This window comes from Ascidiella aspersa, chromosome 4 (assembly GCF_963924565.1).
Source record: "Ascidiella aspersa chromosome 4, kaAscAspe10.2, whole genome shotgun sequence".
NCBI classification, from domain to species: domain Eukaryota; kingdom Metazoa; phylum Chordata; class Ascidiacea; order Phlebobranchia; family Ascidiidae; genus Ascidiella; species Ascidiella aspersa.
Window position 1 is genome coordinate 18742103 of NC_139450.1, and position 18154 is coordinate 18760256.

Sequence of the window (18154 nt, forward strand, 5' to 3'; positions counted from 1 at the left end):
TCTCAAGACGGTGGTAAATTTTTTTTTGAAAAAAATATACGTAATTAAGTTTATTTTGACGTTGAAATAATCTGCCAGAAATTATTTGCTGACTAGCTTTTGGTGTAGCTTCTGGTGAAAATTCGGGATCGCAGCGAACGCGAACGTGTAAACACTGGAGAATATTCAAAGAAACGGATATTATTTTCGGATGCAGTGGCAAAATATGCCCAGAAGCCATTAAAATATCATTGACACTCGCAAAAAAGTGCTTTTTGATGGTGCGTGTCATGATTTTTTGTCCACAAAACTTTTCCAATGATGTCCTAATAAAAAAATAAGAACCAGTGATGTAATCTACAAATTTCTTTGAACATAAACAGACGGCGCAAAACAAATTCTTGCAATATCTGACTATTTATTGGTAAATAATAGAGTATATATATGGAATATTTTAGAATAAAAATTTTAATTCACCATAAAAAAAAGAAAGATTTTCCAAGCCCTTGAAAAGGAGCTGTCACCTTAACTATCTAGTTAAATGTATCCTTTTTTAGCACAATGCAAACAAATGAGCTAACCCCACGTTACCTCCTACGCAAAGATCTCCCACATACCAAAGTATCCAATAACTCGATACTATGGCGAAAGGCGGTGGTGATACTTAAGAGGACCAGGCTGGAAACAGGCTCGGTCGTTGTGTCGCAATATGTAAACACGTAAAATACACTTTCATCCACGTTAATCATTTATCTGTGAACGCTGCTTCTATTTGTACGACGATACAGTCTACACTGCAAGCTCTCGCACGTACGCGTACACTAAATATATTTCGCAAACAGGAGAGGCCACTTAACAAGGAGGGTGTATAAATACTTTCACCTAGACATAGTAACGTTTGCTATTATACTGTGAAGCAAAAATACGGCAAAAATGAACAGCAATTTAGTGACTGTATCGGTTATCATGGGCACTCTGTCTTTGATCATGGTTTTAATAGTCGTTGTTCTTCCACAATGGCGAATCAACTCCAGAGTGGCGTCTGACCCGAACATGAATATGATCCAAGCGTTTGAAGGTTTGTGGATACGATGCACCAGCTATGCATACGCATACTGGAATTGCGACAACTACGATAAATCGCTTATTGGACTTCCAGGTTAGTACAATATGTCAACTATATGGTTACGTTTTACCAAATATTTAACTAATACTAATTCTTTTGGGCGAATGTTCACGTATAGTTATTAAGCCTGTTTGATTTAATTATTTCAGAATTAGTGATATGAATCTGAGGCGTACTTAACTTGCCACAAGCATAGACTCTTAAACATTTTACGGACTAATGCCATCGCAATGTTACAGTCCCGAATCAAAAACCTACTAAAAATACAGTAGGCTTATTTTACTAATTGAAAGAACGTGCAGTCCCCATGATTAATTTTATAAAGAACTATTTAGTGCTCACAGTGGTTGTAAAAAACACAGAGCCCATTATATCAACATGTTTTTTACATGTTTTAGGTTGGTTGTGTTTTTCTAGTTCCATTTATAGTGACATTGCAGTAAATACGGTACTCAACGAAAACTCCAGTCGGGGTGCCGAAAATCTATTTATTTTTTTTGAGGGATGCCGTAAGCTATAAAAGGTTGAGAATCACTGTACTTAATATTCCACACAAATTTATTGGCCTACCATCAACAACAAAAAGCTTTGAAACGGCTGTACTTGAAATAAATAGCAGTAAGAAAACCATTTGGGAATAGCGAAACATTTTTACCTGTTACGAAAGGTTCAGGGCGGTAAAATTGCTGTGTTTTATTTTAACAATAAAAAAACAATGATGAGGGTTAAAAATGTTTAGGACCTGTATGAAACGGGGTTTAGCATAAAATATGTGAGTCGCACCACATCACATTAAATCAACTTTCTTAAGTAAAAAAGTTTGCCTATCATCCGGATGCTTATATAGGAAATTTAACGCATTAATATAGGCCTACTGCAGGGCTAAAACTGATATTAGTTGAGGACTGGTGCTAGTTTACGCTGAGATTGATCCGACTCCATTTGTTAAAGGTTGTTCGAAGGTTGCGTGTTCCAACAGCATAGCCACAGCAAGGTATTAAACGTATCTGAGTTTATTGAATAACATCAGAATGAAAATCAACTTACAGGAATAGCTTAGGTCCATGCACAGTACTACTACTAACAGTCCAGCATAATAACTTCTGTCCGATACATAATTTTAGTTGAGTGAGTTGAGCCATTGTCTAGTTGCGTTTAGTCCAGTTAAGTTAAGTCAAGAGTCGTTTGGCTTAATGTAAACGGCTTTTGTACACATCGCCTCTGCTGGCCATAGAATCGTTTGGCAGAGGCGTGTTAACGGAATGTAAATAACAACTTCGTGTTATTTAACGCGGTCCATGTTTTATGGTGACAGGACTGCGTTTGGTTCACGTCATAAGGTTGATTATAAAACTTAGTTTCGGATAATAAGAACAAATAATAAGACGTCCCCTACACCAGTGGGTCTCAACCGCCGGCCCGTGGACCATTGCCGGTCCGCGTCAACTTTGCTGCCGGTCCGCCAAATATATTACAATTTTATATCTCAATTGCAAAATTCAAGATGTTGAAGGCTTATCCATCAAATTTAGAAATTCGCCAGCTCCGTAATTTGCCGTATTGTGACGTAACATAGAGCTAATCGTCTACTTTGGATTTCATTTTACGTCACAATGCTGCATGATTTGGCCGACTGCTTAAAAGTAGACTACAACTCGTCTAAGTCTTAAACTTTAAGTCCAGTTGTATGTGAAAGCTAAGAAGTGCTTTAGTTGCATACTGTTGCGTTATTACATTTTGGGTTGATTTTGATTTTTAAAGGTCGACTGGTCCGCCAAATTTGTGTTGAAATTTTACTGGTCCGTGTGTTAAAAAGATTGAGAACCACTGCCCTACACTACACATTCTGTTTTCTTCTAGTATTTCATTATTTTTCTACAGCTTACCTGAATGCGTTCAGAGCACTGATGATTGTTTCTTTCGTTGCATCTGTGGTGGGGGTTGTTACCTCGATATTGGGCATGAAATGTGCAAGCGTTATCGAAGAAGAAAGTAATACCAAGCGATGGGTCATTATTGTAGGTGGAGTGTGTCATATCACGTCAGGTGAATATTAATATATGAACATGAAACAGAAAAACATTTACTAAAGTATATCAAACATATAATGCAGGTGTGTTAACGTGTATTTGCGTTTCCTGGTATGCGGCTGAGGTGATTCGAGAATACAACAATCCTTATTACGTCAATCAACCTCTTAAGTACGAGCTGGGAGCTTGTATCTACCTTGGGTGGATATCTTTTATTTTTGCCATGGCAACGGGTTGTATGATGGCTTGCTGCACTTGCTTTTCCAAGTCTACTGGTAGTGAAACCTACACACCGGCTACTTCCAACTACGTTTACACCGCAAAGGGTAATACAGGTTGTTAAATATACAATAATGTTTATAATCGTAAAAAAATGTTTTGGAAATATCTCTATGCTGTTTTAATTTTATGATAAGTTTTGCTTTATTCAAAAATCGTAGCATTTAGGATAAATTGAAACTTAGCATTAGACCTAAATAGACCAAACATAAATTATTTTAAACATATTAAAATAAAACTTCTGGTATACTTTGTAGTTGCTCACCCCATTATTTGCTTTAATTTGCCTAGAAACCCGTCTATTTGTCGTGGTAGATTCAACCCATAAAAACAAACAATTAGACTTTATGGTGCCACCTTGTATAATTCCTAATATAAGGAAATTAATATTACCACCTCCTTAATTTAAGCTAATAAATATTTTACTACCTAAAACACATCCTAATACGACCCTACGACAGGGGGCACGAAGCCATGCCCCTATCTAAAATTTTTGACCCCTATCTAATTTTTTCAGTTTAACTATACATAGGCCTATATACGAATATTGCTCGCGCGTAACGCGTATTTCAGTTCTTTTGTACTACATTTCAGCCCTTTAAGATAAACTTTTCATCTAAGCATGCTGACGTCCAATCTTTTTTTTAAATGGTTGATTTTCCACGATAATCTATTTATTATACGCGGTTCTTCGTGCAAACGCTATTGACGTCTTAGTTTATTTATATTTTGTTTCAGCTTGGTTTCTTCAAGTTACGTCTTCTATGTAGTAACTTTATGATGTCATAGTTGAACTTTTTTAGGGCCAAACCCTCCCCTTCAAAAAACGGAATCCGCCCCTGTCCTACACTATGTCTAACATGTAAAGTTTCATGATATTTATTTTTTTATAAAACTCTAGAAAAATTGCGATATGCAACACACCAATACAAACTCAACCATCCTGAGTACAACAATATCATTTAGGATAACATATATTATTTTTGTTTTATTGCTTTGTAGGTAGCCTAATTGTTTATTGCTTGGTAGGTAATATCGAATTTTTCTATACGAACGTTTCATATATAGGCTACCAAGCCCAGTTGGGGGGGGGTCACGTCTCCATGGCACCGCCCAAACTGGTATTTTTTGCCTATTTAAATGGTATTTTTTGCCTATAAGAAAAAAATACGGCCTTAACAAAATAAAATAAACCGTGTGGTATACTTAAGGTTAGTTCTTCATGGCGTCACGTGTTTTGACGTGACTTTATGATGTATCTTTGAAAAATATCATGCCCCTAACAAAAATCCTGGATCCGCGCCTTTCCATGGTTGTATTCAGTTTTGGGATCAATTTTTTTTAATTAGCCGATTCTGTCACGAAAATCATATTTTTTAGCCGGTTCTGTTATAAAAAGTCATATTTTTCAGCCAGATCTTTGGCAAAAAGTCATATTTTTTGGCAAATGAACTGAGCAGCGGGCATACATTAACACTGGTTCATAAAAGAGAATGATAGCAACAACGAAAATAAAAAAGTAAATTTAAACTAAATGATGAAATTATCCGGTTTATTTATTAAAATTAGCCAACATGGTAAATGTTGTTTCTGGGTGAAATTAGCAATTAACAGCTTATTTCATAATCACATTCTTTAAAACCAAACTATCTAACGATCTATTTTTGAGATTAAAGTAGTTGCAAGAAGAGGATATAACCCCAGGTCCAGCGAATGCTGCTAACTGACTGAATCCCATCACTGCAACAGCCACAACTAAAAAGCAACAGTCGTCTCATGACTTTTAGTCATGACGCAGCAATTCAATTTTCCGGCAAACAATCACAAAACGAAAATAACTACATTTATAAAAATAACACACTGTAAAACTGTTACGTACGAACTTCACCATTGCACATTTAAAAAAATATAAGATGCAAAAATACATTAACAGTAAACAGTATCGCTAACCGGTTTGCTGATCTCATAAAATTGTGTAAGACGCGAACCGGGTGAATCCCACCACTGGGTACATCCCTTTTGGTGGGTAATTCAAAAAGACAGTAAATCAATGCACTTAGTTTAGGGTTGCCATATTTAAAAACGCGAAATCCTGGACAAATTTACTGCGGTTGCATTGACCAACTCCAGATAAGGGGACGTCACAAGTTACGTCATAATTACAAAACGTGGCATATTTTTATATTTAAAAAAGTAAACACTTGCGTAATGCGTGCAGCGTGAAAAAAGGCTCTGTATAGTTTAAGTTAGCCGAAATTTGTATAGTTTAAGTTAACCAAAAGGCTAATCCGATTTCAACCAAACGAGCTAAGACATAAATAGTTTCGAAGATCTCTTATTTAAAGCAAGTATGTTTAAACAGTAGGTCGCCGTAGGTTCTAAATTGTGTTAATATACAGTTCCATGTTTGCTAAAAAAAAAAACTATATAATCTTGCTTGTCTAGGTTTTGCCTTTATTTAACTTACAGTAAAAAAAATGATTAAACATACTATCGGTTAAACGTATATTACTAAATCTGCCTAAAATACAACGCAATACACAAAACTCTTTTCTAAGGCGTAAACAAACTTAATAAAAGGTATTAAACATGGTCGACGTTGGTCGTGTGTGACGTAATAATGAATAGCTTTGCACGCCCAGATTCTTCCATTTTGCCCTGACGCAGATTAAACACTGAATTCCCTGACATCTCAGCGAAAATCCTGACGTATGGCAATCCTAACTTAGTTGGCTTGTGTTCAACATGGCCAACTTAAAAATTGGCTTTTTCAAAGATGGCCGGCTGAAAAAAGGCGTTTTAGCCACTTTTAGCGACTATGGTCAACGCAAGGTCATAGACGGCAAACAAAAACTATGTTAACAAGGATGGTTTGCTTGGCAAATTCTGGCCACAATTCCATGGCCAACTTGATTAGCTCTATCGTCTGTGTAGGACAGGTTAATGATTAATAAAACCGAAGATCCTTATATCGTATCGTTTGACTTTCGCGCGTTTTATACCCTCTCGCGAATGAATCGTTGTATAACCACGGTGCTCAACGCACTTTCGTTAAAGTTAAAAGAAATAAAACCATATAGTGTTAGGGAAATTAAGAAGGACTTATGCTGGCACAACTTGTGCAGCTTGTCAAACTGTCTCTCGAAAAGTGCTGGCAATTAATGGATGGTAATTGAAAGCATAAAAATTTAAAAAAAAAATTATGTTTTTAGGATTTTGCAAAGCCCACCTAAAAGTGCCGCCCAATACCTTTCGCTACTGTTTCTGGCGAGCGCCCATCGTTCTTTTAAAAGTCAAAATTGTTTTTATATCCAACTGCCATTCAAATGTGTAGTTTTCCAAGTTATGGCTGCAGTTAAGCCTTAGGGATTTAGAACAAATAAACGCCTAAAAAGCGAGATACTTTCAAAGAATTGATTAGAATACACAAAAGTAGTCAAAAAAGGGAGAAGAAAAGGGCCACAATATAGGATGTCAATGTGAACTTCTATATATTCTACAAAAATGACGATTTGTGCAACAAAGCTGCGATAAATGAAATTAATAAACCCCCTATGTATCTTTTAAACGAATGGAAAAGCATTGATAGAGCAACAAAATGTCACCAATAGTTGTAAATAAATAGTTTTTAAAAAGCATGGCTTCCTGCCTTATGACAATGACAAAACTCAGGGTTTGGAAATTAATTTATCTACTTCACAGTTTTGGGGTTATCGACTATATGGACTATTTTTTATGGGAGACCAGCTTGCTACGCTTGGTTGGACATAGTACAATAATTAGTTTATTTTGCGATAGAACCGACTGTTTACAAGGAACCTGCCTATGAATACAAGCAAACCATGTCATACGACACCAAACCGGATTATTACGAAAAGAAAGATTCTTCCCGGCATTATAGCCGTCAAGCACCGCGAAGCTCATCCAGACCCAACAATTCATCTCGCCGTCACGACCGTGCTTCATCACGACGTCACGATTCATTCACAAGTAATTCAAGTGATGAAGGCCACAAGTCAAATCGTGGAGGAAGTCGACATGATAGTGAAGTAATACGAGCGAGTGGATTTGTGTGAAAAAGAGCAAAGTGGTTTAAATCTATTTCACTCAGCAATCACAGTTACAACGCAACCGTTAAAGTAATTTTGCAACACTGTCTGCCTAACGTTATAACGACTTGTACTGTAAATACTGCTAATCAAAAACGCAAGAACCTTAATCATCACTTCAGTGTGAACACACATTTTAACTGCACGGTGGCACAACAAGGCGTTTGACTAGCAATTGAACCTCTGAATATGCGATTTAACTGTTGTCATGCATTTTGAAGACAATAGGAATCGGACAGATGTAAAACTTCAGATTTCCACAAAACTGGCACATTGCTGAAATTTCACTCTTTCGTGTTGTGTATTAAATTGATATCCGATGTTTAACGCCCCTTCACCATGATTGAAAGGTAATATTTAGCTTTGACAGGGAGAAATTACAATATCTTTTCAGATCCATGGCATAAAAAATAAAATGCACGATATATTATAAACCAGGGGTCGGCAACCTTTTTCTAGTCGCGGGCCAAAACCAAACTCAGAAAGGTCTCTGCGGGCCGCACAAAAGGATAACTAAGAACTGTGTTATTGAAATGTTAGAACAACTTTGAATTAGGCGGACCTAGGATATTTTTTGTACTTAATAGCGTGTTTATTTACATTTAGAGAGTGAGTAAAGCATTGAGCAAAGCGCAAACAAAGGCGTTTGTTTGGTTTAAAATTCGACCTCACACTTCGTCTTCCATACTATCATGAAACGTGTAATAAAACTACTTTGAGGGAATGCGATAACACTAAAATGTAATCTAGTTTAGTATTTATTAACTGTTGAAAGTGAAGGCGCGCCTGGCGAGCGAAGCGAGCGCGATTTTTTTTGGTATACCGCTATTTTTTGTAAATTTCTTGCAAGTTTTTATCACATTGTCGAAAATAAACAATGTAAAAAAATATGTGCAATATTTTTGCATAGGCTTTCCGTTTTTTCGCGACGCATTTGACAGCCTTCCACGGCGCATGAAAACGTAAACAAACCGGACGTAGAATGATCATTCGCGCGAAGCGCTAAAATTTTTCGCAAATACGTAGTTAAAATAGTCAAAAAGTATGTGAAATGGACTCGTGTCCTTTGTCAAAGAGTCGGCAGGCCAGATGAATTACATCGGCGGACCGGATCGAATATGACGATGTAAAAATGACGGTGCAACGGCCCGCGGGCCGTAGGTTGCCGACCTCTGTTATAAACCAATCAACACCAATAATCACTGTGATTTTACGTGCTTGGTGTGAGTCTGTTTCTGTAATATTGTGCAGTGGGAAGAACTGCTTTTAGCACAACAGAAATGTATTTTCTCCAAGTTGTCTGCAGGACGTTTCTTCGAATTACCTTGTAGTCTGTCAAAATTTGCAATTGAAAAGCAAAATAGATATTGTCAATCATTGGCGTTATTTAACATTTTCAGGGGCATAAAGTTAAGCACTTATAATATCAACACAATGTCGACTATGACGTGAAAGGGTGCATATAAAGTTATTGGGGGATTTCAGAGACAAATAACTATATTTAGAAATACCGTACAGTTGAAAGTAACTTGATATTTTGTAGGCTTGTCGCTTGTCTTTTAGTTCCTTTTTTCAGAAAAAAATGTTTTCGTTATCGCATGTGTCTTTTATGCGCAATTTCGCAGGAATAAAACGTGAAAAACGACCTGAACTTAAACATTTTCTGGTAATTTATAACAACCAATTTATTTTCTTGTTTATCTACGACCGTTCTTTAATATTTTAAAATACATTATTTTAATAGTATATATCAGGGGTAACCCACACGTCGAACACGATCGACCGGTCGATCATCGCCACATTTCGCCTGGTCAACGCGTCGAATATACTGTATGTGTTACGTCATTACTCATTACAGTAGCTGTCGTACACAAGCGGTTAAAATAGCAAATGATCAAATAGAAAATTAACATTAAAATGATCAATTGTTGTCTGGACACGCCTTATAAAGCGTTGTTTGGCTATAACCTCCGTCGATGGCTTGGAATGCAATTAACGATTAAAATGTTTAATAGGTGTTCTTGTCATTTTTTATCGAACCAGAGTCACTAAAAATATTTTAGTCGATCGCAATCAAACATAAGTTGGCTAAACCTGGTGCATATAATCTTTAAAACGTTAACGTTATTGCAAAACACATCACTAGTATAACACAGTGCTCCGCAACCTTAGGCACTTGCGGCACATCATAACAGTGATTAAAATTTTTGCGACACACCTACAAAATTCCATCCATTCTTTGTTTGACAGCAAATATCCTTCACCTGCTAAGAAAGACCCAACTGCCTTAGCTTTCGCCCAGAAATGGCACTGGGAAGAGATGAATAATAAAGTTGCTAAAAGAAATCAACTTGCCTATAAAAAAACGAAGTAATGGCAGAAATGAAAGGATAAACAATCAACGTGACTTCTAAAACTATCAAACGTGCTGCTTGTAAAGTCTCATATATAAAATCACTTAGACCAGGGGTCGGCAACCTTTCGTATACAGCAGGGGCGGGCAGCATACGGCCCGCGGAAAGAGATTTTGTGCGGCCCGCAGACAGTTTCTGGTGTTACATAATAATGTAGCCCGCGGCCACATTCTGCCACAATCCCCCACTACTTGCTTACTACGTCAATTTATAAAGATTGTTAGTTATTCTTTTGCTCTTTGTTTTCTTTGTGTTTTTAGATTCTTTGTTTTGGGTTGAAATTATATTTAGAATTTACAAAGACATTTTCCCATGGATTTGCCCAGAAATGTAAGTTTGAGAAGGAGTGTCGCGAATTTGGATTGAATGTCCAAGTACTTTTTCACTCAAATCGGCAAGAATCAGTATTTTCTTTTAAATAACAAAATTCGAATGGTGAAAAACAAATGATTCTGGTTGCACATCAATGATAATAAAGAATGTTTGGATGTTAAGAGATAAATATAATTCGCTAATAAAAGCATCATCAGTAGGGCGATTATTTTTTTACCTAAAAAAAGAAATTTTGACCTATTATAAATATATTGATTATTTTAAACACCAGCATTAGTGTCTTGGCGTCGTCAACAACACGTTTTTGATGTTTCACTCGAACACAAATTAGCTATTTTTTCTGGTTTATGCAACATTATTGAAATCCTTAGTTGATATTTTTGTCATTTCAAAAAGTCAAATAACTATAAATTGCCGAAGAAAACAAAGACGCTGGTTATTTTACAAAATGTTGTCAAGAGAAAACAAACAGCAAATACTGTTCAATACATTTGTCCAAATCAGAAATGAACAACTGTATAATGCAAAAACGAAGCTGAGCGTAATGCGATGAACTTGGACAGGGTGGATAATTCTGGAAGCTCGCGTATACATAACACAGTTAAAATGTCGTTAAATATAACTCAATAAAACTTTTTTTAATAACATTTTAACATAACGTCAATTATAAAAAAGAATAGTTTTTTTAATTTTGTAAACGATTTATGTGCATTTTTAATTGTTTTTGACTTGAAATAATTTTGACAAATTTTTACCTAACGTGTAATTTATCTCATAACATCTCAACAAACCGATTTTCGGTTTATAGAGTTGTACTTAGTTTATTTTTTAAGTCGGCAAAAAAGTGTTGCCGTGTTTAACGAGTACAACGTTAGTCGCTATTATGCGACAAAACATGCAAGCTTTGATAGTACTTAATCCGGCCCGCCAAGTCCTTCATTTGGCCATATCTGGCCCGCCGACCGGAGAAATTGCCCGCCCCTGGTATACAGCGTAGAATGTTGAAATGCCCTACTTCAGGGGTCGGGAACCTATGGCTCGCGAGCCATATATAGTCCTTTTTGTGACACAATATGGCTCTTCTGATGAAAGAATCTAGCTTTCAAAAAAATATAAGCTATCATTTCTCAGCATGATCGCAAATAAAACTGCACGCGGGGCTTTCCTAACTTTATTTTTCGTTTTTTAACACACAATTTTTTGGCGCTTCACACGAATCCTATTTGTTTTTCGAAACTGTTATCCCGTTTTATGGAATCTCTTAATTTCCAAAAGGCCATATTCTTTCAACAGCAATCCGCAATTAAAGTTGCGCAAACTTAGTTCATTAAATTTTTGGTGCATAGCATGTTCTGTTCTTTAAAAGAGAACTAAATAAACGGCCTGCTCAAATTACTATTTTTCGCCAAACCATAACTAGATGTTAAAAAAGTGCTAAATGGCTCTCATGGAAATACAACCAAGAATATTTGGCTTATATGGCTCCCTTAGCAAAAAAGGTTCCCAACCCCTACCCTATTTTAACGCAGTAAACATCGCGCCAATTTTAGGGTACTGTGACGTAATCCGAACAGTTAGTCGAAAACAAGTTTAACGCCTACAAAAAATAATGTTAAATACAACAGTTAAGACACTAAATTGTGACACAAGCACTGCAGATCAAACTGCAATCGTGTGCAACCATTTAGTTAGCCCTAGTGTTAGTGATGTAATAATAATCTTAACAATGGGATAGTGGTGTAATGGTTGCACTTTCGGTGATATATCGTGCGCGTTAAATCATTTGGCGTGTCCTGTAAAACCATCTCGCGTGCCACTTCTGTCACGCGTGCCAGGGGTTGCCGACCCCCGACTTAGACTATCCGAAATTGTAGATCTTAACATAGCAATCTGCTGGGTCCCACTACCGTTTGTAAATGAGGATGTTCGAAGGGTGATCGAAAACAATTCGAAATGACGGTGCAACGAATTTTAACCACACGAAGGATAAAATGGGTTATATTCTTATTTAAATTAGTTTCTTTTGGCATATATTTCTTCAACCAACGTTTCGGCTTACTATAAGGCAAGCCTTTGTCAGGGACTGACACACATGGCCAACAGGACGCAAAATAAAATGACACAAAGAAAAAGGGAGATAAAAATGTGCGAGACAAAGTTCATAATACACAGCGATAAGACAACGTTCAGAAATACAAAGCGATAAGACAACGCACTTTTAGCACTGGCCGGTACGGCGCTGGAAACAAAGCGTCCGTTTTGATGTTCATGGTATCCGGCCTTTGGTGTACATGCCAGGATTCCCGAACCAGACGTTTTCGGTAGTCGCTCTCTCTTGCAATAACAGAGCCCCCATCAAAATTGATACCGTGTTGACGATTGCAGGCGTGCTGCGCCAAGGCCGATCTCTTAGTGTCGTTGTTATTCACTTCGCGAATATTTTCTTTCCGACGTGTGTTAAACAATCTCCCTGTTTTGCTAATATAAACCATCGGACTATCGCCACATGGAATGGTATAGATCAGTGCTCTTCAACGGTGTGCACGGTGCACCCTAGGGTGCACCAAAATATGCTTGGGGTGCACCATTACTAAAAGGTATACAAGCTGGTGCATCACAAACTTTTAATGAATCATTAATATTTGACGTTGAATGCTGTTGTATGACATGCAATAGTACTCGCAAGCAGCCTGCAGCCAAAATCAAACTCTCACCGACAGTGTGTAAAACTTCGGCAGGTCCGCTCGGTTCAATTGACATTATGATATTGATATATGCATAATGATTTTTCATATCGCTTCTTACCTCAGTTTACCGTTTAAGTGAACAGGGTGCATGAGTTCGTCACAACAACTTTAAGGGTGCACCAAACCAAAAAAGGTTGAAGAGCACTGGTATAGATAACGCCGTTTTATTTCTTCTTTTTTTTAATATTTTTTTTTTATTACGCGATAATAAGTTACACGGGGGAAGAAAATGACGCACGAGAGATAAAAGATGGTTGCACTTAATAAGAAGCGTCAGGTATACGTTTACAGACTGGACCATTTAACTCGAAAAGCAGCAAGATTCTTATTTCCTAGCGCAATATGGTATTCTGATGTTTTCACTGTTTTTACCATGTTCTTAACCATTAATAAAGAAGGAAAAGTTTTGGCGTATTTACATCGATAAATCACAAAGCGAGCACAAATCAGTAAACAGTTTAGCAAATCATCCTTATTTACAGTACCAAACAGAACAGTTACTGGAATGGTTTGTAGGGATATAAAAAGTTTTGCTGAAATCCAAGCAGTGAATTCTTCCCAAAACTTTACAACATGTTCGCAATAAAAAACACATGAGAAATTGTTTCAACATTTAAATTGCAAAAAACACACCGGTTGGTTTCAGATATCAAAAGATCGGTTTTGTTCGGTACAAGATTTAAATCCCGTTCCCACTTGCGTTGTTTTTTATGCGGACGATCAGTAGTGTATGTTTTTATCTCATTGTATAAAGTTTTTGATGAGTTATGTACCTGAAGTATCTGCCTTAAAGTGGTGACTTGTTTAGTATCGGGTGGAGATCCTGCCGTGGAGTGGTCCCACTCATGTGGGAGAGCAGCGATCATTTTAATAAAGGTTTTAAAATCTATATTGTTTTGGGTGGAATTTGTACTTAACTGCCAGTTGATCATAGGTCATATAGTGTCCCGAGTCGTTAGTAGATCATTGTGGTCAAAAACTCCCGCATTGATAAGTGGCTTTGCATAAAACGTTTCCGTCTTGAGTCGGACGTTTTTGTTTACCCATAAAGGACGGGCCTTGAGTGTTTGCAATTGTGTTATTGTCATATACTTCCTACAGTCTGCTATTGCCTTTCTAGTAGTGCGTAAAGGTATTAGTTTAGAACATTGCCTTGATGCGACAGATAAGTCTCCTCGCAGCCAGCATTCGAGTTCTTTGTCTGTTAAACGCCATTTTCAAGCGTTTTCCACGGTGCATTGTACTCGTCGTCAAAAAGTTTTGACACCCATTTGATATTCAGCGACATAATATATGCGTCAACGTCTAACATATTTGCTCCTCCGTGTTCGGTATTTGCGCATATTTTTGTTCGCTTAACTCTCTCCCATCTAGACCCAATTTCGTTTTTAGTTTACGCATCCATGCTTCGGGCAGGTTGACCGGAAGAACACTAATTTTGTAAATTAGTGTGGAAATCACTAAGCTTTTTAGGATACAAATTCGTCCCAGAAGAGTTAGCCCCCGAGCGGACCGAAAGGTTTAAGACTGCACTAATTTTATGTATAACTTCACCGAAGTTAAGCGGAAACAGTTCCTTTGGGTTTTTTAGTAGAATTTTTACACCTAAGTACTTAAATGAGTGTTCTGGCCACTCGAGGCCTTTGTTCGCGTAAGGTTTTTCTGTCGAAGAGCGACTGGCTCCTATATGGAATGCAAGCGATTTTTGCATATTGATTGTACATCCGGACATGTCTCCAGATTTATCTAGCACACCAATTATTCGTTCGAAATCTTTCTGTTCGCCTCTTAAAAAGACTAACATCAGCAAGTAGAGATACTTTAATTCGTCGTTATTCAGTTGTATTCCTATAAATTCGTCTTTTCGCAACGCCGTTGCTAGACATTCGATACATAGCAAAAAAAGCGTCGGAGATAATGGGTCTCCTTGCCGGACACCTCTATCGATTTTAAATTCGAGCGACAAAAGTTGTTGTTGGTTGTTGGTTATTTTACAGGTAGGTTCCACATAACAACATTTTATCCAGTTTATTAGGTTATGTCCGTTTTCCTAATGCTGCTTAAATAAAATCCCAACCAACAGTGTCAAACACTTTGTAAATGTCCAAAGATAGTATGGAACCCGTAATTTTATAAAAATCGGAGGAATCGATAATATCAAAGAGCAGGCGAAGATTATCCCCAATATATCTACAATTCATAAAGCCATTTTGGTCTCGACTGATTAGGAACTCGATATTGGATTTTAACCTGTTGTTTATAACTTTTGACATAATTTTATAGTCCACATTAAGCAAAGAGATGGGGCGGTGATTAGTTATCAGCGAAGGATCTTTATGTGCCTTGGGGATCAGTGTTACTACACCTTGCTCTTGAATTTGACTAAATTTACCGGTTTCTTCAGTATACATCCAAGCGTTGTAAAACAAGGTTTTTATGTCATGCCAAAAAGTCTGATAAAATTCTACCGGCAATCCATCAAGGCCAGGGGATTTATTCCTTGGCATAGTGTCAATTGCCGCTAGAATTTCCTCAAGCGTGATTGGGCGCTCGGTCGATTCTTTCTGCATTGCGTCTAGCCTCGGCAGATTTAATGTCGATAATTGTACGTTAATTTGTGTCTTAGTATATTTAGCATCGCATCGTTTGTATAGACTTTCCAAAAAATTGGCCAGTTCTTTTATAATGTTCTTTGGATCTGTTTGGATTTTATCACCCACTTTTAGGCGGTTGATTGATTTTTTTTTAACGTGGCGCTTCTCTAAGTTTAGAAAGTACTTTGTGTTTTTTCACCCATCTCTGCCCAGCACGCTCTGCTTTTAATAATAGCACCTTGTGTACGTCTTTCAATCAAGTTATCTAACTCCAGTTTTAATTTGGCCAACTTATCGCTTTGAACCGTGTTGGGTTGACTTGTCAGCGTTAATTCTCGTTCAATGTCTTCTATCGCCCGTTCTAAATATTGCTTTTGGCTGTAGTTTGCTCGTTTTACTTTGGCGCTGTGTTTAATGGACTCTCCATGGATTACATGGATTACTGCTTTAAGAGCATCCCACCGAATGTGTGGTTTCACCTCATGTTTAGGATTGTTGGCCACATAATCATGTATTGTGCGCCTCGTGTTTTTTATGTATTCCTTGCTGAGCAAGGGATTTGTGTTTAGCTTCCAGTATCCTTTGCCACGAGGAGAACTCGAGACTGTCATTAAAAGGGTTACTATTTTATGATCTGATTTAATGCCTGGTGTGATATTTGCGGAATTTAGGTAATTTAATAATGACTATGATATTAAAAAGAAATCAATACGCGTCGCGGTCAAGGGGTTCACCTGAAACCTTGAGTATTGGCGGGATGCTGGGTGCAAAAATCGAAACGCATCACTTAACTTGTAGGATTGCATGTGCGATACAACTCTGGCACGAGAGTTTTGGTTAGAATGAGAGGGACCCTGCAAAATCGTATTAAAATCACCCCCCACAATTAACTCTGAGTTGTCAATAGATGAAAGTTTCGCAAATAGTCGATCAAAAAACTTAGGATCGTCGTTGTTTGGGGCGTAAACGTTGCACAATTTAAACCCTTTGCCTTCAACCGTTAACGAGGCAACTAAATACCTCCCTTCGAGGTCTATTTCTAGCTCCTTAATCGACGTCGAGGTATTTTTTGTCAATAGAATTGCAACTCCTTTACTGCGAGTAGAGCCATGTGCCCATAATTTTTCGTCCCTTACTGAGGAGTGTGTTTCCTGCAAAAGGACAATATTAAAGTTTTTTTCTCTAAGAAAGTTAAATATTGGCTTTCGTTTGCGCGGATTTCGAATACCCCCCACATTAAATGATGCAATATTGAAGCTCATTATACAACAACAAAAAATATACACCAAAATAGTTACCATAAAACATCTAATTGTTCATCTGTACTCCTAGTTCGATAACCCATTCATATTGGAACCCGCAACTGCAGTTATATGGCCGGCTCGGTTCAATAACCTCGGCGGACTTTTTCCCGCAACTGCAGTGTATCACTTTATATTTGCATAGATGATTTACACATTCCTTGGACATGGTAATGTTTGAAAGGGCATTTACAGTGTTACACACACAAGTTATTGCGTACCTTTTGCATTGCACTCGAACATATCGCCGTCCATTCGAAACTCCGGTTGTATTTCCTCACGCAGGGCATAAGTCTCATTTTGGCCTGGCACTTGGGGCAGTTAGCCACTGTTTCCTCCAAGGGCACCAAAAACAAGACGGTGTCATCACAGCATGCGTTGGTAACTCTATATTCTTGTTTGCATTTGCAGCAGTAAAAATGACGGCATTGGGGATCCAGAAGACTGTCCGTGTGACAATTTGGGCAATCCAGTGAGACGGTAGCTTCGCTCTTGCTTCTTGATTTACTGTCAGGGAGAAAAGGTGGACTGGTGCGGAATCGCTTTCGGGATGTTTGTAGTTGTAAGCTTGGAGATTCTGCGTTGTTTTGGTTATCAACGGGGATTGCATCAACCCCGGGCAGTGATTCGTTTTTATTCTCGAGCGTTTGCACTGCAGTTTTGTCACCCGCTTTTGAGCGCAGAGGCGTTGATGAGCTGGTTATCTGGCCTGGCGCAATTGCTAATTGGTTTGCTTTACTGTGAAGCTGTGGGTAATCAGCTTTTCGCTTTGCGCAATCAGCTTGTTTGTTGCCAGTTTCGTCACAATACTTGCAAGTAATCTTTTGTCCGTGGTAGGTAACATAAAATTCACAACCGTTCATTCTTATATAGCTTGGTATTGGATTTTTTTCTACATCCGCTTTGTTCATTGCTGCAATTCGCATTCCTGTTAATAACCCTTCTTTGTCTTTTCTGTGTGTCATTTTTTTACTTCTCCAAACTGTTCTTCAATCCGGCTTTCAATAGCTTCATTCGGGAGTGGGATTGGTACCCAACCAATTCCCACATTAATCACATCGGACTCGTAAAGACGAACATTACGAATGTATGACACATTCAGTAGTCTTCTATGAAGGTCACGTACATTTTCCCTGGTCGTACACGTCACGTCTACTAGCCTCCCTTTCATTTCAGCCATTCCTATAATTTTTTCAGAGGAAAATCAACCTCTTTCATTAAATTCCATAAGTCTTCTCTTTT

The 18154-nt window shown here is 37.7% G+C and overlaps 1 protein-coding gene and 1 pseudogene across 1 annotated transcript; one reads left to right on the forward strand and one right to left on the reverse strand.

The window, feature by feature from the left end:
• The first annotated feature begins 945 nt into the window (after window positions 1–945).
• LOC146148543 (claudin-4-like) lies at window positions 946–7490 on the forward strand. Its single transcript, XM_083388062.1, has 4 exons — window positions 946–1138; window positions 2987–3151; window positions 3219–3461; window positions 7213–7490. The coding sequence occupies exons 1-4, from the start codon at window positions 946–948 to the stop codon at window positions 7488–7490; spliced, it is 879 nt and encodes a 292-aa protein (XP_083244188.1).
• A 9429-nt stretch (window positions 7491–16919) lies between these two features.
• LOC146148544 (uncharacterized) lies at window positions 16920–18098 on the reverse strand (annotated as a pseudogene).
• Window positions 18099–18154: the final 56 nt, after the last annotated feature.

Bases quoted from the DNA above. Each gene is read 5' to 3' on its own strand.
- LOC146148543 (XM_083388062.1), top strand. From the start codon at position 946: ATGGGCACTCTGTCTTTGATCATGGTTTTAATAGTCGTTGTTCTTCCA. The intron at 1,139-2,986 runs GTTAGTACAATA...ATTTTTCTACAG, and splicing joins ATCGCTTATTGGACTTCCAG to CTTACCTGAATGCGTTCAGA. The intron at 3,462-7,212 runs GTAATACAGGTT...ATTTTGCGATAG, and splicing joins CTACGTTTACACCGCAAAGG to AACCGACTGTTTACAAGGAA.